The sequence below is a fragment of the Haemaphysalis longicornis genome, unplaced genomic scaffold (assembly GCF_048455015.1).
Source record: "Haemaphysalis longicornis isolate Haplotype H1 unplaced genomic scaffold, Haemaphysalis longicornis Haplotype H1 scaffold_58, whole genome shotgun sequence".
Lineage (NCBI taxonomy): Eukaryota > Metazoa > Arthropoda > Arachnida > Ixodida > Ixodidae > Haemaphysalis > Haemaphysalis longicornis.
Window position 1 is genome coordinate 1,234,390 of NW_027526401.1, and position 19,965 is coordinate 1,254,354.

The 19,965-nt window shown below is 44.8% G+C and overlaps 1 protein-coding gene across 1 annotated transcript in view; it reads right to left on the reverse strand.

The window, feature by feature from the left end:
- Positions 1-140: 140 nt before the first annotated feature.
- The window catches only part of LOC144140992 (carboxypeptidase E-like), a 36,501-nt gene continuing 16,676 nt past the window's right edge, over positions 141-19,965 (reverse strand). Inside the window, exons 4-8 of the mRNA XM_077672478.1 lie at positions 14,512-14,636; positions 12,913-13,052; positions 9,342-9,468; positions 6,655-6,821; positions 141-821 (exon numbers count right to left, since the gene is read on the reverse strand). Coding sequence (XP_077528604.1) covers positions 741-821; positions 6,655-6,821; positions 9,342-9,468; positions 12,913-13,052; positions 14,512-14,636 — 640 coding nt within the window. The 3' untranslated portion in view covers positions 141-740. The remainder of the gene's footprint in view (positions 822-6,654; positions 6,822-9,341; positions 9,469-12,912; positions 13,053-14,511; positions 14,637-19,965) is intronic.

A 19,965-nucleotide genomic window follows, 5' to 3' on the forward strand; every position in this document is an offset into this window, starting at 1 on the left:
ACCCCACAGTGCTTTCCGCTCCCGACGAAGCAAGGCTTTCCCCAATTCTAAACGTTAAAATTACTGCAAATAAGTTAGGAAGAAAAGTAGCACGGTTGTATTCAGGTTCAGCCACTGCACAGAAGTGAAAACACATCCTGAAGTGTTGGAACGTTTACTTGTTTTAATTTTCTTTATTCGTGAGCACATATTGTCGGCATCATTTGTTCTGATGTAGGCAACTCAATTTTTCGAATTATTTTTCAATTGGTTCAAAAAACCGAGGTCTCAAACTACGATAGGAGGTGGCTTATTAGAATATATACACATCCCTCAGGAGAAACATCTATTAAGTCACATGCTCAAAGCATTTCTTGGCCGCCTCAAAAGTTCAACAAAGTCCATTGGTCATGCACACGACTGCGATGCGCAGTGTTTATGTTTTTTATCGCGGGACAAACCACATCCAAGTGTTCGTGCCCATCATTTCACGCTGCCACCTTTTGCGTTTTTTTAATAGTATTTTTTTTTCTGAATGTGCTGTTTTGTGCAGCGGCAATGGTTGTTGTTGGACTGGGTTACTAAGCCCTGGAGGTTGTTCTGATATGTTTTGAGAGCTCTTCAATCATTCCGCATTTCTTCACTGGGCCCAGTCGCGCACTAGGTGGCATTTTACAATTCTGCAAGCATATAACCGTTAAATATGTAATGTTCGGACAAATCTTTGGCTTCGCACGTGCTATGTGGGGCAAGACCCTTGTTCACATGGGCTGGAATCGCTTCACTGGCAGCCTTTGTTCCTGGCTCCCGTCCATGTAGGCTTCAGACTCCAGCAGCATCTCCTGCGCGGAGAAGAACAGTGTCAGTGCAGACATTACATTTGAAGAATAGCCGCAAGAATTGCATGCACAGATTTTCGAAGGTGCTACCAGCCGGATCACTCCATGCCAAACGTCCAAGCCGTAATGTCGGCGATCACAGATTTCTTCAGTAAAAATTGTGGCTCATCCTTGCATGGCCCCCAACGCTCCTTCAAAGTATCATTGTCCAAAAAAAAATATTTATTTTTGTAGCCTCCCTTTTATCTCCAGGGTTTAGAGAATAAATTTAGGTGTGCAAAAAAACCATTAAGAAATCACTCTTTTCAATCGACACCATTTTCGTGGACATCATGTTCAGGCACTGAGCTGCCCTGTGCCGCATACTATAAACATGTTTGCTTTTAAATGCGAATGCATTTATTAGTCGGGGGTTGTCTCGCGTCCATCGAGCGGCGTGCGCCTGCATTCCTCCAGCGCGAGCGCACGTGAGCGCGCGCCTCGTAGTTCTGCCTTCGTCGTCGTCGTCGTCGTCGTAAATGCGAATGCATTTCTTAGTCGGGGGTTGTCGTGCTCCGTCGGCGTGCGCCCGCAGGTGTTATCTCTCCGCGCTCAATGCCGAACGCATGCGCTTGAAGCGAGCTGTACTAGTTTGCTCGAAGCGGCAAGGACGGCGAGTACTGCGGTGTTAGTCTCGTGTCTAACGTGTATGGGAACTTGATATCGCACGCCGTTGCCCCGTCTCCCGTTCGAGACACGTCTCCGTACAAGGACTTGTACACCCTTGCCTACACCGGAGACGGAGTCTTTGTGGTGACCGTGTACCTCGCGCCCAACCTCGCTCGAGACGCCGTTGCCGCGCAGCTGGACGCGGCTATGGAAAGTGTGCGCGTGCGCTCCAAACCCTCTGACCCCATAGTCTTGGTTGGCGACTTCAACGTTGACGTGCGCAAGAAGAGTGGCGAGTGGCTGGTCGAGTACATGCAGACCAGGCACTCTATGCATTGTCTCTCTGCCGGCTTCGACACGTGCCCCACTCCCACTCACGGGAGTTGCATTGATCTGGTCTTTACACGAAACTGTGACGCGCGTATGCTTCTCAAAGACCCTTTGACCGTGCACTTTAGCGATCACAAGGCAGTGATTGTGGCCGTCAGGTACAACGATAACACAAACAGGTGCTGATGAATAGATGATTACGTTCACACTCTCGTCATTAATTACGCCATTACTCGCAACACACTCATCGGTGCACCCAATGCATTCGCATTTCTGCACGATTCCCTTCGGGGAGGTGCGGGGGAATTTTTTTTTCTTGCACTCGTTACGTCATTCAGAAAATACACGATATTGCGCATTTTCAAACTATTTTAACACGTAAAAGCACACTCTCTCAGCCAATCAAGCATTTTTTTACTGAATTTCATCATTGTGGACAGTTCTTGAAAAATATATTGACACTAAAAAAAATAAGAAATGTGCGAGAAAGCATTTGTCCAATTTGGAAAAATCTCCTGTCCGGCCCATATTCACCCCAAAATTCCGCACTGTTGTGGTCGTAGTAAAAATATCAAATAAAAGGCGTTCACTAGTACAAGTACTAGTACTAGTACACTAGTACAAAACACCGAAAAAAGAACGAAAAAAAGAAACAACGAAAAAAAATTTTAACAAGGTAATTCCCCGTCTTTTTTCGCATGTTCGTACCGCGTGGCTGTGATTTCTTGTTATCTTCTTTTCGCTCTTCCACTTTTCTCATTTTTTTCCGCGGCCCACCAACCATGATCCCATTGTACAAACTCTCCCTTCCCTTGCCCTGTCCTCGCCCTTGCTGCATTCTCTAAATATATAACCCTGAAACCAACTTATTCTGTGCTCTGAAGAAACGAAGTCCTCTGCCTGGAACGTCAGTAAACTTTTATTTTTTGAATATTTTTCTCGTGTGTCTTTGTCTCTGCTTACCATATATATATATATATATATATATATATATATATATATATATATATATATATATATATATATATATATATATATATATATATATATATATTCCCATCAAAATTTTCATAAATGCTGCTGATTCCCTCAAATTAACTACTTTGGGATTTTCCTACCAAGGGGGAGCATGGGGCTAGTTGCGGGTTCAATCGTAACGTGAAACGCAAAATGGACTGTACAGAGAGACTGACGAACAAAGTGCCCAGCCGACAACTTTTTCCCCCTCGTCCACTTGCTTTGTTATACGTTACCGTGAATTCTACTGGCCGAAAAAACGCGAGGAGTGCCTCCTTATTCCTTTAATTAGTGTTCACAAAATATTCTGTACGCTGGCACCCTCTGTATACTCCCATCAAGTGGGAAGCCACAGCAATGGCTTAAATCTAACCTAAGTGCTCCAGTATGTCAGCGGAAAAACTTAGCTACTGGGTCCTTAGAAATAGAGATATTCCAATACCGTACGCGTTGTGAATGGCTTCCGTGCGAAGCGTGGTCCACTCGCCAGCTTTGGAGCCAGCTAGTCAAGGGCTAGGCAGCCACATGTTCGGTCCGCAAAAATGGCAAAAGTGCAAAAACGTGACCTTGAGATACAGTGGGTAGAAGGTAGAATATTGCGAATGAACATTTCAAGCAGTAGTAATAAACGCTGTTTCCCATGCTATGCATGCTCGGTACTCGTAAGCGCTTGCCGGGCACCCCGGCCGTGTAGTTCGCCTTTCGGTCCACTATCTGGCAAACAGTATAGCTGTTGGACGTAGGTTCCAGAAAAGCGCACTAAGTCGTCGCCACGTTGTTGTTTGGTGTTTCTGCCGATGCTCGTGCTTCTCCTTTGTTTCTGTTTTTTTTTTCTTTTCGCCGACGCATCATCCAAACAACGCGTGTCCTGTAAAGGTTGCTCCCTGACACGCCTGCTGTCAGAGCGAAGAGGTTACCTTTAGGGAACAAACTTTCAGATTGTAGCAGCGATGCTTTACAAATCACGCGCAGAAAGTTTGAGCAGCGACGAACTTCGTTTTCTTTTCGTCTAATTTCTAACCGTACTCGGGAAACAGTGTGCCTCCCTTTTACCTATACGATTGTCACCGAGCCTTGATACAACGTAGCCCATAATAGGTCGAAGATTCCGTTACGATCACTGACAAATTGCAGCTGTACGAACTAGGAGCGTGCGAATAGTCAAAGCCTTCGAATATCAAAGTGAATAACACAATAATCAATTCTATTTCGAATATAATAGCACTTTTTGAAATTTTCTGGTATTTTTTGGAACATTTCGAAGTTAGAAAACGGAAGTCGGCAGATTAAATAAGCTCTGAAACATAAACTTATGCCTATAGTTGAAAACCAGGGATGCCGGGCTAAAGCACTTGCAAAACACATTCTTTGCAACGTGCTAGAACTATTTGGAAACCGGAAGTATTATACTTTGAGCGCGTACGATCGACGTCCGCAAACATGCACCGGCTTTCTCCGCTAGCGGCAGTGGGCTTTCCCGCAATTTACCGGTGACGTACGGCTAAGCACCAAGACGAAAGCGCTTTTGGGAGCGTCTTTAATGACGTTAGCATTGGGCCGACTCCACCCTCAAGCTTCCCTTTTTGCATCCCGATAACGCGGTCGCCCTTAAGCTGCCCCAGTCAAAACTTTCCAGATAAAAAATTCCAGCTTAATACCCAGATAAAAAATCCCACTTGCCTTAATTTCGGTCTCCACTACTTCTAGACGTTTATATTAGGTATAAAATTACCTTCGAAGAATCCACATTTAAGATTCTTCTGCGTGCAGCGCATGTGTTTTGGGGTCGCTACCACACAGAAAAGGACCCGTGAGCAGAATGTTGGAAAGCGGTAATGATACCATCACTCTGTGAGGGCCTGCCTGATAGGCTTTATAAATCAGGCTAATTTTTCATGCTTTGCGTTGACCCATAAGCAGAGTTTTTCTCCTAGAGTTGACATTAAAGTTTATGGAAGTGCTATTTACATTGATTTTTTATATGGGAATTTTTTCAATCCCATAGCCTGTCAGAATATACATTATACCATAATTACACTAACACTTACAAGCACTTGAGGTTGCGGTCACCACATTATTTGAAAGCTGTCGCATATGCACTATAATATCACAAATAAAGCAAAAAGCAGCAGAATAAATGTTCTGTGTTTGTTTTGTTCGACAGAAAAAATTGGGATCCCTTTTGAATGAACCCTTTATTTTTTTACAGGTTAGTTACTGAAGCATGTATCACAAATTATAAATTTCAGTTTCGTTATCTGAAATCACTAAATAGCTGCTTCGATTCGAAAATATTTACTTGAATTTGAAATTATTCAAACAAAATCCTTATTCGCTCCGTATTCACTTCAAAAGCAAAAAATCACTGTCCACATACCCTTAGTACAAACACATTTGCAAACCCGTGAATATGTTGCAATACTCCTGTGTTCATATGTGGAAAGCTATACACAAACAATCGATACTATCGGCAGTTAATTAGGCTGTTCAATCTTCTATTACCAATCAATATTCTGGCATCAATGAACTATCACTATAGCACTATCAATAACTGGCCATCATAAAATATCGATTTATTACTTTCTTAAAACGGCGGCCAGCAAGTGTTATGGTAGTAAGCTATGTTAAAGACATGAATGGTACTTTGGAGTGGTTGTGAAGAAAAGGGAAGTGTTCGTTTCTGGTAAACCGCCGACCAAAGTGGCCACTGCAGCGCAACCATACAGGAACAATCTAAAAGTCAAGGAAAAGCTGAAGAAACAACGTAAACACTACTGAAAAAACATGCTGAATGCAATCAAACTTACCCATAATAGCCTCTGAATCAGCTTTCCCGTATAATATTGAAATTTGTTCGAATGTCTTCAAATTATTATCATGAAGTTGGAGTACTCTTTGAATGGACAGGGTCCATTAAGAAAATTAAAGCATCTTTTGCCCTTCACAAGTGAACTATGTGTTCCTGGAACTTGAAGTCCGGCTAAAACATGACACTAGCACTGGACAGTGTCATCGAATCAAAGTGTTGAAGCCAGTAGATTATTTATTTACTATGACAAAAAACTATGCATGGTGTTTCCGTCAATGAACCTCCATTGTGACGACCAAAGAAAATGCATGTACGACAACTTGCCGGAATATGAAACATGGGCGAAAACTATATTTTCGTTTAGTGTATAGAATTTGCCATGTTCGGTTCAAAACTCCTACGGCCTAGCACTAAGTGAAATTTTGGAAAAGCTTTCATTCTCTCATACTGCTTAGGGGAAGGGAGGGCGTGAAGAGATGGTATACTATCGTTAGAGCAGATGTAAGCCTCGTTGCGTTTCTCGGAGGATACACACAGGCGCATGGGATCACGAGCACTGCATGCAACGGGCAGGGCAAGTAAAAAAAAAAGACTAATGCGCCATCGTAGAACTATTGATAGTATCCATAGCCAATTTAGATATATTTTTGCATCACGAGCGTATATATGCAATGTTTTTGGTTAATAAATTATTCTTATTCACTTTGCTAGTTTCCTTCATTTTTATCGTGGGCTGAGTTGCTGGGCCCTGTGTGTGTGCCACAAAATTGAATCAATCTGTTAGACGTCATTCACCGCACAGCCCAGGGTTCAAACGGCGGTAAAAATGTCGGTACGCTTCATCACAGTCATGCCCCACGATTGTGGTTTCTTGGGAGAGTTGGTCAGTCATGGAGAAATTAAGCGCAGGAGGAACGAAGGAACCACGGAGAGGCATCGTGTCCCGTTTACTTTGTGCATCTTTCGTTCCTCCAGCACCTAATTTCGTTCTATTACATGGAATGCAAATAAGAAGTAGGAGTGAAAGCTCACCATAGCTCTGGCGGCAACTGGCTTGAGGTGGAAGTCCACACGCTGCGCCTCCTTGCGAGGCCTTTCCTCAACGACGACTCTCTTCTTTTCGGGTAGGTAGCCGTCCCGGTAGACTCGCACGTCGTACGTGCCGGGGATCAGCAGCCGCCAGTATTCGCCATTCTCGCCTGCACACAGGGAACAGAATGTGTCTCTTCCCTCTCCACAACGAGATCAGTCGGAGAGGCGAGGTGCTGCCTCATCATCATGGGAAAATACTTGACGCCTGCAGTACCCATTCTTTTTGTCTAGTACACAGAGTTCAGCATTTACGCCGATTGAGGCACCCTTAATTCTAAGCTGCCGTACCTACTTTTTGAGGACCATACTCTCTCTCTCTCTCTCTCTCTCTCTCTCTCTCTCTCTCTCTCTCTCTCTCTCTCTCTCTCTCTCTCTCTCTCTCTCTCTCTCTCTCTCTCTCTCTCTCTCTCTCTCTCTCTCTCTCTCTCACACACACACACACACACACACACACACACACACACACACACACACACACACACACACACACACACACACACACACGCACACACACACACACCTGCGCACGCACGCACGCACGCACACACGCAGACGCACGCGCACACACACGCAAAAACACACACAGAACTACGAAATGCAAACAGGCCTTTATTGTAAGCACCCACCCCTACTTTTAGTGCCTGCGTTTTAGGGAGAAAAACCAGAAGTGGTTGCACCATGTCAGTGCGGAAAATCAGTCTTTTTCACTAATCAACCATACTCAGTCAAGTAGAGACGAATGCGCACAACTAGGCCGAGCTGGGAAACTGATGGTCAGACGCATTTTGTTATGCAGAATCACCAGTGGCTGCGAATTTCTGTGGCTTATATTTTGTTGGCGTGACTTCACATTTCGCCACCTGCCTTAACAACCAGTAACTTGTCCTCTGTATAGATTAAATTACCAGGTACCTCAATACAATTTCTGTAATTCTAGGATAGACATAAATTCAGCTCAGCCCCATCTCCTCGTCGAGACAGAAATGCAACCAGACTCCAGTGACATATAGGCTTGGGTGCTGTCCTCGTCCAGAAGCAGAACGGCTCCGAAAAAGTAATTGCTTATGCCAGCCGTGGTCTATCAAAGAAACAGATAAGGCAGCCGGGCGTGGCCAGACGCTGGCAACAAAACAAATAAGTAAACAAAACAGAAGGCATTGTTTAGGGCAGTGTCATGACTCAAGACTGTGAGATCCGTATTCGGTGTTTCGAATTGTTCGCACACTAGTATACAATGTATCTATTTTAAGGTCAAACAGAATTGTTACATCATGACTTAAATTACACTTAGAATTCAAATGTTTCCACACCTCAACCATTTTATGTTGCTCAAGCGGATTGTAATGGCATCTACAATCTTCATTATGTTACTCCCACCATACTGTGTTGTGCTTTTGGTGCTACTGCTAGAGCTGTTGCGAGGCTGATGCCTTGCACGACAAAACATTTAGGTCGCACCACATTGACTACGCCTGTTTGGACTTCGGAAGTAGGAAGAAGCACATTCCTTTCTTTGTGTACCCAGCGATTGGGCATAATCGTCACGAAAAGTAGGGTTAAACGTAAGAGTTGAAAAGAACTGAAGAAAAATGTGCTAAGCAGTGAGTCTAATGTTCATTCCAACACAGGGCCGACAAAGAACACTGGCTTTTCAACAGGGTGCAAGCCAATATTCTCATGTACAAGTGCTGTATTGCTTTCGCGCCTAGCACTTGCAAATTAACTCTGACACAATGTGGCTTAAACATTAACCAGATGAGAATGTCCCCTGGATTACTACACGTTCCCCCTGCCACCTGCCTAAATATATCAGCTACCCAAAGTGCAGTGTCGCAAACGCGCTGCTATGTCTTGAGGTAATTAACGAGACAAAAAGAGAAAAAAGCATGAAATAATCACCCTCTGGTTCTGCGGTTGCTGAGCAATTTGACAAAGACATCGAGTGCACTTCGAAAGCCTCCACCATATGTACGTGCAGTAATACTTCATCCCGGTGTTTCATGATCACGCAGCAGCATTGCGGTCATACAGGATGTCTTATGTACCTTGGATAAAACAATATTACTTTTAAATTTTGCGGTGCCAAAGTAATGAATATTCATTCAGTGTGGTATTAACCACCTGGCCTATATTTAATTTGCTTTATGAACAAACTAGTTTAAATAAAACCACTGGCATTTAAAAGTAAGATAATGTTTCCAAAAAAAATTTCAAACACAACAAAAAGCCTAGAGGCCTTTGCCTTCAATGTTTGTTTCGATGCCCTCCAATTTTGTTATTGCAAAATTTCAACATTACCCACGCTAAAACGTTCGTCCTTTACCTTAAACAATTTTTTAAACTAGCAAAAAATGTAAACACGTGAAGGGATAGTCCACGCCACCTCGAATAATTATATTTATTTACTTAGTTGTTCAAAAATTCCACATTTCTTATTTTAATTCTTGTTCCAAGTTGACTGAATGACTGTGTAGATGCCACCATAGTGGAAAGCTCCGAGTTTATATAGACAACAAGCAAGTCTTTAAGTCACCCACAACTCTACAGGGACACTGCTCGACGCCCCGTATGAACGAAGTCGTCAGGATCATCATGAGCTCTAGTTACGGTGCCACTTGCGCACTCACTGGTGAGGACGTTGTGACGGATCAGCCTGGGCTCTCCGTCGGTGACGTTCGTTACTTCCACGTCCGCGTCGACGATTGGCTCACCCGATAAACTGTCAGTGACCAGACCCTTGATTCCAATGTGCGCCTGTAAACAAAAACGTAGCCATTTTCTTGAAACCATAAACGCCAACTGTACAATATGTACTTTCTGAAGTTCACTCTAAAAAAAGAAGGCTTGGCGAATCTACAAAAAATGCCCATCTTGAAAATGCTGCATCATTACTGTAGGACATACCATGAAAATGTCACACGGATTCTGCGTGCGAGCAGAAATGTATAGCCTCGACAGACTAGTTCAGTTACGTCACCTTAGGTTAGCTTTGGCTCATGTGCCCGTAACCTGCGTTGATAGAAATAATCGCATCATAACAATCGCATCATGTGAGGTAGGATTTTAGCTTAGGTAACAGGAGTGTCACCCACGCTGGATATGCTGAAGAAAAAAAAAATCAGCTGGGCTTCACGTGCTTGGACTAAAAAAATAAACCTGGTATTTAGGGCTAATGAGAAGAATAGGGCAGCATAAAAAGAGGATGATGGCGCAGATTAGAAAGGGGTGCTTATACAGTCCAATCTCATTCATTCGAACTCAAAGGGGCCTGAAAATTTGTTCGATTTAACGAAAGCTATTTAAATGCACATAACTTCGCCGAGACCGCAGCGTCAGTTCGAATAAACCGGAAGTTCGAATTAATGAAATTCGTAATATTTTAAATACGAGGGCTTCCAAGTATGGGGGTGTGCAAAAAATAGAAACTTTCGAATACTGAAGCGGATAACGAAATATTCGATTAGGCTTCTCATGGAATAGCACAATTCAAATTTCAAAAATATTTCCAAGTTCGAAAATCCAAAAAGAGAGAAAAAAAAAAAACTCGGACACATCAAATAATGCCTTGTTAAAAACAAGAAATACCCCGCTAAAAAAAACATACAAAATATATTCTTTGCAATGAGAACTATCCGCCGCGGTGGCTCAGTGGCTAAGGCGTTGTGCTGCTGAGCACGAGGGCGCGGGTTCGATTCCCGGCCGCGGCGGACGCTTTTCTGATGGAGGCGAAAAGCAAAAACGCCCGTGTGTACGGCATTTCGGCACACGCTAAAGATCCCCAGGTGGTCAAAATTAATCCGGAGCCCTCCACTACGGCGCGCCTCATCGCCCGCGCTGCGTCGGCGCGTTAAACCCTACAATCAATCAGCAATGAGTTAGAACTAGCTGAGCACTGGATATATTGCACTTTGAGCGCTTACGGCCGACCGCCGCAAACATGCACTTGACTTTCCCCACTAGCAGCAACGGGCTGTCCCGCAATGCACCAGTGACGTGCGGCTAAACGGCAAAAGGAAGGCGCTCTTGGGGTGCGCTCCCTAGTCCTACCACCTTGGCATTGGGCCAACTCGACCCTCGCGCTTGTCTTTTGGCATCGCGATAACGTGGCCGCGCTAAAGCTGCCCGGGTCAACACCCCCAAGTCAAGGAAGCTTATCTTCGTACTGACATAGTACTCGGTTTCCTAATCAAATGATGCGCGAAGTTGATGTTTTCTCTTACCTGCAATGCTTCTTTTTTATGCATAGCACAGCAAAAAGACGGTAATCTTGCCTGGCTTTGCACTCCCAGAAACGATTATTAGGCTTATTAATAAAAGGGCGTTGGCACTGCGCCCAGGCGAAGCGGGTTTGCTCACCCCACCGACCAACCCTGCACCTTTATTATCATGTAGTTGTGTCGATTTTCGCCTGAACTAATTTATGCGCTTGTATTAGGAATGAAATTAGGTGCAAGTAATTTTTGAAAGTAAAATTTTACTTTCAAAATTTAACTGCACCGCACACACAAAAATCTTGAGTATAGGTTGTGCGAAGGACATTTCATGCCTAATACAAGTGCATAAATTAGTAAATTTCGCTAATAAATTAATAGAAATTTCGCGGGTGTCTTCCCGTGTACTAACAGCACATATGTGCTGTTAGCACGGGGAACGAGACCCACAAGCAGAGGTGCGTAAAGGAAGGATGATACCAACCCCATGAAGGCTTGCCTGAAAGGGTTTATAAACAAAGCTAATTTTTCATCCGTTGCATTGCCTCATACTCCGAGTTTCCTTCCTGGAGATGAGATGGAACTTCATAAAACTGCCATTTACATTTCTTTTTCATAAAAAAACTGTGTTATTCCCACAGGTTGTCAGAGTACGTAGCTATACCATAACTACACTAGTGCACTGAAACAGTTGCAGTCGATCTCACCACATAAGACAAAAAATGGCCTATATAAAATATAGCACCATAAATGAAGCCAAAAGCAGTAGGATAGCGCTTTTGTGCTAGTGCAACAGGAGAATTTTGCTAACCTTTTTATAGGAGCCCAGTATTTTTCTGCAGTTACGGGCCAGTTATTTAAGCATGCTGTATAAACTAAATTTCCAGTAAAAAAAACTTAAAAGTTTCTTGTATGCAACTCTGCTCCTTTCACCGCCGAGTAGCATGGCGGCGAATATCTCTCTCTCTCTCTCTCTCTCTCTCTCTCTCTCTCTCTCTCTCTCTCTCTCTCTCTCCTCTCTCTCTCTCTCTCTCTCTCTCTCTCTCTCTCTCTCTCTCTCTCTCTCTCTCTCTCTCTCTCTCTCTCTCACATCACACACACACACACACACACACACACACAGTTTCAGAAATTCGTACTGTAAATCGCTCAATATCCGCTTCGATTCGGAACGATCTGAACCAAATCCTTATTCACTTCTCATACCCTTCGAAAGCAACAATCACTATTCGCACACCGCTACTTCCAAGTCTAGTCCTCATGTTACAACATTGTGCCCATGTCTTTCGAGTGTGTGCTTCGGGCTGCAACACAGATTATGAATATCTCCCACATCCGTCAGAAGTGTTGACGTATTAGAGGTATAGTATGTCACTCTTAGTGCTTTTTTAAAACCAATTTTCGATACATTTCAAGATTGGTGTTTAGAACATGAGTGGCTTAGCGTCTGGCCGACGAAACACATCATACCGAATGTTTTGTTTGTATTTCGCCTCGTTCGCACCGAGGGCCCTTCAGGATTCAGATGAAATAGCATACTTATCTGATAGCATACTTATCTGCTAGCATGCTAGCATCTGCTAGCATACCTAGCATACCTTTCCTCGGAGCCGACTTTGGAAAGGAACAATCACTACTCGATGTCAGCGACACCAAGTAGCTGCGACACTCTGCTGGTGACAACGGTTCCCGCCTGCAAAAGCTGGCGGCCTTTTCCTCTGGGGCCATAGTCAATATGGAGTTTTTGCGTCTCTTCTCTCATATATGAAGGGGGCAGTCTACGCGCTATAATAAACGAACCGCCTATTGAAATAAATGCGCTGACACATGAAAACGACGTTTCAGCGAGAACAGGCCATAATGTGTGAAACATGAGCCTGAGAGACGTTGATTAGGATTTGCGAGGTTCTTAGTAAACAGGTCCACACACGAGTGTGGACCATTGCTTTATTTTTTGTGCCGCAACAAGAGCGTCGCACGTACGTACTTGCCAAAGGAAATTGACAAGCGCCTGCTTGTTGTCCTCCCACTCTTTCTGGAGCTCGTAGGCCATCGGGAACTTGCGACAGCCGAGTTCAACCGTAATCTCGAAGTCGTTCGAACCAAGGTAGTTGAAGTCCTGCATTCCTGCGATGTGCGGTGTAAGAACACGAGCCTTACTAAAGAGAAAAAAGAGGCCTCGATTTCGACATCAACATTTTAACCCCAAAATTCCGCACCAACGGCGCCATGAAAACAAAACAAAAAAAGAAATCATGAGTCATTTCACTAAAGGTTGATGTGCACGACATAGAGGTGATAATTTAGGTGAAACGTATGAGCAAATGCTGTTTCATTTGAGCGTTGACGGAGGTCATACTTAAGAAAGACATAAGCGCACACACTTTTACTTTGACTTTATTAATATTGAAAACGGTGCCTATAATTAACTAATTTACTCGAAATGCTCAAGTGATGGGACCAATAACCTTCAGGTCGAAGTCATGTTTGACCTTGAAAACTGTGCATATTATTAACTAATCTACTCAAGATACGTGTAAAAGAGATGAGACATAAGCTTAATGTATGTTTTGAATGGCGTGCGACTTGGTGGCGACCAAGTGCTAATTAACGCACACACCAGCCTTGAGCTTCGAAGACACGTGAAGCCTTGGAAGTTTTCATTCGCGGGCATGAAAAATATATGGCACCATAGTCATATAACCTTCGCCTAAAACGTGAAAACGTTGACCCCGTGTTACTCCCATTCAAAATAAAAGAATGGCTCACTAGTTATCAGCATTAAAAAAAAACTCACATCGATGAAACTTCCAACCTCCTTTGATACCAAAACATTCTCAAAGCTCAACCGGAAAAAGCAATGCTGGTGTGACACAGTGACCTTTGAACAGCGAAGCTGTTTAAGCTTGAGCTTGGTCCTGTGGCATTAGCAAAAAAATACCAAGAAAAAAAAAAACAGTGCCACCTGTAAAGGGTGCACCACCGCAGATAGGGTATTGTAACAGTGAAGCCGGCTTTCACACCTGCTCGAGTGCGAGCACAAGGGGCGTATGCGTATGCGCACCCCTTACTATACCGTTTTGAAGGCTATAATCTTTCTTGGGCTACTAAAACGAAAAGAAAAATTGGCACAGCTTGCAATAGTGGTGAGAAGCTGGAGAAACAGTGGAGCTGGGGGTAGACGTAGCTTCTTCCCCCCTGGGATCCGCGGTTAGTGTGGGGGACTGACCGGAACGGCCTTGTAAAATCCGGCTGAACTTGGCCTCACCCCTCAACTCTTAGCCTAGCCTAGCAAGAACATCGCAAAACCTAACAAATCTTAGCAAAGCCTAGCAAAACTTAGCAAAACCGGAAGAAGCTAGGTCGACCCCCAGCTCCGCTGATTCTCCAGCCTTGCACCACTAGTGCACGCTGCGCCAATTTTTTCGCGTTTTTTAAATAAAGCGCAAAAGTGTTATTCGCGAACCTGTTGTTGGCTGTTTAGCCCTGCTTGAACAGACTGAGGTACGTGAGATAAGGGCTCGCACTCATGTCTTGTGCGTTTCTTGCCCTACCCGGCTGCGACCAACGGCCAAAAGATACGCACCTCCTGCGACGGCGTACCAGGCGGCTCCGTTGGTGATTCCCCCGGTGTCTCGGAAGGCATCCCCGCCACACGACTCGCCTTCCTTCATGCGCGGGTGACTCGACGCATACGTGTGGGCCAGATGCCTGCGCACGAAGGACTCAATCACATACTGCTAACCGTAGACCTGCATTACCGGAACAGTCGGGACTATGGACGCATGAAATGCTTCAGCCCTTTTGAGCCCGCACACGTCGGATTTGGGGTGTCTTTCGGGTGCGGCCACAGGAGCGGGAAGATACCCCGATTTGCACTAATGAGATGACACTAAAGACTCGCAGCACGCAGATTAATAGGACACAGAGCATGAAATGTCTGCACCTCCTGTGAAGCCGGACCGGGTTTGAATTTAAGTGATTATCATGTGACAGCAGCCAGCATCACCAACAAAATGGCGCAAGACTCATCGTGCAGAGAGTGCGAACACGGATGAATGTGAATTTCATATTCAGATGGTACGCAAAGGTTCCTCTGAAGAATAAATCTTCCGAAAGAACAGATTGAATGCGTTGGGAAGCTGAACACAACCGACGCGCTAGAGGAACACCAGATGCAAGGGAGTACCATTTACAGGAAAAGAGGGCAGCAGAACAAGAAATACGTGAAAGAGAAACACCAGAAGAAAATGCCATCTGCAGAATTACATGGCAAGAAAACAAGGCATATGCGCACAGTACAAGCATCAGGCAATAGAAAGGCCGACGTCTGAAGCAAAGAATCCTTCAAAGAACACAGACAATTTCTATGGGCTCAAGAAGCACCAGCACGATGATTTACCGTAAGTTTGCCAATGCCGGGAAAAATACCAAGAAAATGCCGAGAGCTCGTGAGCGCGTGCCATGGCCAGGATTTCGGGACACGGCGTCGAGTTTCCAAAAACTGACACCACGTGGCTTAGCAGACTTGAAGACAATTCCTTCTCTCTTGTTCTCTCCCCCACGGCGCGAGAACCAGGGCCTTCACACACGGTCTAGCCGCTCGCGACGGTTTCCCAAAGTGGCCAGCTTTTCGCCGTTGAAATTCGCCGAACCAGGAAGTAAAAAAAAAAAAAAAAGAGGGGAGCCCTCACAAAACGACCCAGCATGGGCTCCAAGAAACGTAATTGTCGTCTGCACGCACTCTCAAGCGGGCCGGAAGGCGCTGTGGTTCCCCCGTGTGGACGAGGCTCGTTTATGGGCCGGGGTGGGCTCGCCCCGCTCGGACGCGTGCTTTTTTCGTGGCGCTCGTGCCGCATTTCTCACTCGAAGGAAATAGCCGGGTAAAATTTTCTTTCGACTTGTGAAACAATGTGCGTTAGTACGTATCGAGCAGGCTCGGGTCAACTGCAGCGTCGCTAATGACTTAGCTTTTGCCAGTGTTCGTCTTGTCGTCTGCTACGGACGCATCGTCTTCTCCTTGCGCCGCTCGACCAGCCCGGTGCCCTGGCTATTTCACGGGATGAAACGTGTTGTTGGGGGACGTCGGTTCCGGAAGCCTTTCAGGTCCCATGGGCCGCCTTTTCGACATCAAAGGGTCATCTGTTCAATTTGTCACAGGGCATTTTTATTTCCTTCCGCTTGCAGGATACTTGTTCGCACTTGGCACATCCCGATCTTTTTTTTTTTTTTTTTTTTGCTGTTGAGCAACTTGCACAAATTGCGTTGGTACATAGATTCATACATTAGAATTAATCAGGTGTCTGATATGTGAGACGTCCTTTGAAGGCGCATGCGATTAAACGGAACGAGCTTTTCTCTTTCTACTCGCTTTTAATTTCTACTCGCGAACATTCACACCCGAATTCAGGAAAATTATTTTTCCTATGCTAATATCTGCGTCGACAAATAATTTGCAGCCCAAAAACATTTTGCGTTATTGTTGCAAAGCACACGCGGTACAGCAAGATAATAATCCATTATTTCGGAGTTCATAAAAAACCAAAAAAGCAAATGCCTCAACCCTTACCTACTTTGCGTTACGGTTGAGGTGCAAGTATACTAACATTATGAGTAACGAAAAACAAAGAAATACGCAATTAACGCGACAGTGCCGAAACCTCGCGGCGACCGCCGAGTCCCCGGCTCGCGCAGTGGCTTTAGCAAAAGAAAGAAAACACTCCAGCGCTAATGCTAAAGTGGAAAATGCACCCTTCTTGGGAGAGGTCACCGCGGCCGACGCATTCTCTAGAAGCCATTATGGTTAATTGGAGACATGGCTACGAGTGTGTCAACCCTTTCCGAGATGACTTGCAGATTCCGCTAGCGCTTCCTCGAGTCCATCAAGAAGTGCTGGTGGAAGTTGACAGTGCTGAGGACGACTTTGCATCCACCACCCGCCGCTAAGAGGACGACGACCTCTTCGATGCATGTGACGACGATTACTATGCAATAAACTATGCAAATAAACGGTGTTACTGAAACTTAACCATGGTCTGGCAATTATCACCTGCAACAGCTCCGCCATTCAAGTCTTGCGGGTAAGTGCAAGCTTCCCTGAAATTTCTTCCTTCGTGTCGTATCGTCTAGACCTCTCCCAAGGCGATCTTTGCCTTTAGGATTGCTTGACGAGAATGGACGGTTGGCACCTCCTTGCTCTTCTCGGTTAATGAAAACCCTTTCCTTGGAGGTTCTTAGCCACTGGTGATTCGCTTCTTGGGACTGCTCAATCTCCCTTCGCAGTACTATATTGCCGCGAAACATACATTGTTTTTTGTTTCGTTGCCGGCGTCTGGCTGCGCCCGGCTGTATTATCTGTTCTCGAAGCGAATCGCATGTTCTCTCCTCTTTCCTTTGTATGCCACACAGGCTATCTTATTTTATGTAGAGGTTCTTCCGCCCTGTCGTCACTACAGCAGAAGGTTCTCTGATCGCCAGTATTCTCGATCTGATTCGGCGGTTCTAGAAAGTATAGCGCAGGACGATGCTCGCAGACCAAACACCGCGGCATTCGATTCGCCGACGCTGTGCACGTCACTTCGCTGACTGTTTCTACGCCGCTTGTGTTTTCTTTAAGTTTATTGCGGAGCACAAGTTAGCTCCAATGAACGTTCATTGCTACAGGAAATTCATTTCCTCCTTCACTTCGTGACAATATTTAAACTTGAGCAGACTAGCCAAGTTCCGCCTGGCTGCTCTACTGATGACTTCAAGTTTCCAGCGTGACTGACGCCTTATAGAGTGTACTGGAAGCGCTGCTCGATTCTTGATATAATCACTGCGGCTATTATTTTGAGGGTTCCGGATTACTTAAGGTTTTCCTATTATTTATATTACGTTAGAAATTTACTTGCAACTAGGCCTTATTTTACCCAGTCAATATTTGCAGCGTCATCTTTGTCTATTTCGAGAATTCGTACGCTGCTCCGGTGGCCAATACTACCCTGAATTCGCAGACTTTTCAGTTACAGCAGACTCGCGATAATTCAAATTCGGATAATTCAAAATTTTGGTTAATTTAAACAAATTTCAAAATTTTGGTTGGCCCGCTACGTTTTCAAAGCCTCTTAATTCAAACTGCTCCATTGCGTAAATTCGGATAATTCGTACTTTTTGCTTGTCTTTGCCGGAAAATATCTGCCGCATTTGCCGCTTATAGCGGCACATTTGCATCCTTGTATCACTAACAGACACAAATACACTTGCCAAAGCGAAACCGCGCGCGCCAACAGCTAGTGCAGAAAACTAGCAATGAACTACCTGCTCTTACTGGCATCGAAAACTTTGTTCTGAACTCTCAAGCAAAGACAAAGCAGTCATCCATTCGTGAATTTTTATTAAATGTATGAATAGCACTTCGGTATTGTGTGTGAATATTGTATTACTAAATATATGTGAATGTTTCATTACAAAACAAATTGGTATGTTGCCCCGAGTCATATTTATGAAGACTTTTGATAATTCAAACTCCCGATAATTCAAACAAAATCCTGGGGTCCCTTCAAGTCTGAGTTATCACGGGCCTACCGGATATAATGAGTCGTATTTCGTTGCTAGGAACAGCCCTATTTCCGAAGCTTTCCTAAAGATGCTTTTTTTTTTTTTTTTCACGGACTGGCCTGTGTACTCCTGGTACTTACAAACGTAATCTTTGTGGCCCAGAAACTGATTTTCGGATTACCCGGGGTCGTTGCAGTAAAGTATTTTGAAAACCTTACATTATAAACCTTCAACAGCAATTTTATACGCTGAGCGGAGTATCTATTACCCCCAATAATCTCGATAAACGGAAATCGCTTAAATGGAATTGACGCTTAAAGGAGCCATGAAGAGAAAACACAAGTTTGGTTCATTAAAAAGATTGCCTCGTTAGAATCATACTGACAGCACTTTTAACGTAAACTTCGCTCAAATAAGCTACATAATTAGGAAAAAAAGGAAATGACCATACGACCCACTAGCTCATTTCCCGCAACAGAACCTATGATGTCACATGAGACAGCTCTGCGATTGGCGGAGGGCGGCAAAAGCAAACGCAAATTAGGCAGAGTTTATAAGCTTGCTGAACGAGCTATTTGTGCTTAAATGTAGGGCACATTCTTTTTAAAGCCGTAAGAATGGTGGGACAAATACTGTAAGTTACGAAAGCACATGTAAACATAGAAGGCCCGATGCGTACTGCTGTTGGTACTGCGCGCACTATGCTTGTTTAGCTGCAAAGAACTGCGGAGCTTCGGGGTCGTCTCAGACGATACTGGCCGATTGATTGACGCTGCGGTGTCTTACGCGACCATATTTGTCGAGCGAGCACTATGTTTCAGGCAACTATTTTCTCCCAGAACAAAAACAAGTCAGGTTAAAGAAGGTCAAAAACAAACCAAAGGCACAAAACGGCATGATGATGATGATGATGATTAGTGGCTTTCCCTTTAAATCGGGGCGTCGGTTGTCAGCAACCGACTTGCCTGTGTTATTGCGTTTACTTGCCCTACTCCCAGCTAACCTATAGATTTGCGTCCTCCCTCCCACCTCTCCCTCTTTTCTGTTTTAAACTAATCGCCCCCACCCCCCTTATTTTCTCCCCTCGCTGTTCTAAATTCTCGTCCGCATGATTACTCCGCCTGCGTACCCATCCCTTCCCTACTTTTCCTCCACCACCACTCCAGTCGCCTCTTCGTCACCTCTATGGCCTTAAAGTTGAGGTTCCCCCTCGCCCCAAATCCCAAAGCCTCCGCCAGCGTCGCTTCCCCCTCACCCCGTGGTGGCCGTATCTCTGTGCAGCTCCTGACAATATGGTCTATAGTTTCCCGATCACTGCCGCAGCATGCACACGTTTCATCCTGCTGCCTGTAGCTACCCGTGTATACCCGGGTTCTTAGGCACCCTGCTCGTGCCTCGAAGAGCAACGCACTGCCTCTCGTATTGCCATAGAATCCCTCCTTCTTAATTTCCCGTTTCTCTGCCCTATAAGTCTCCAGGGTTTTTTTTCGCTTCCATTCTC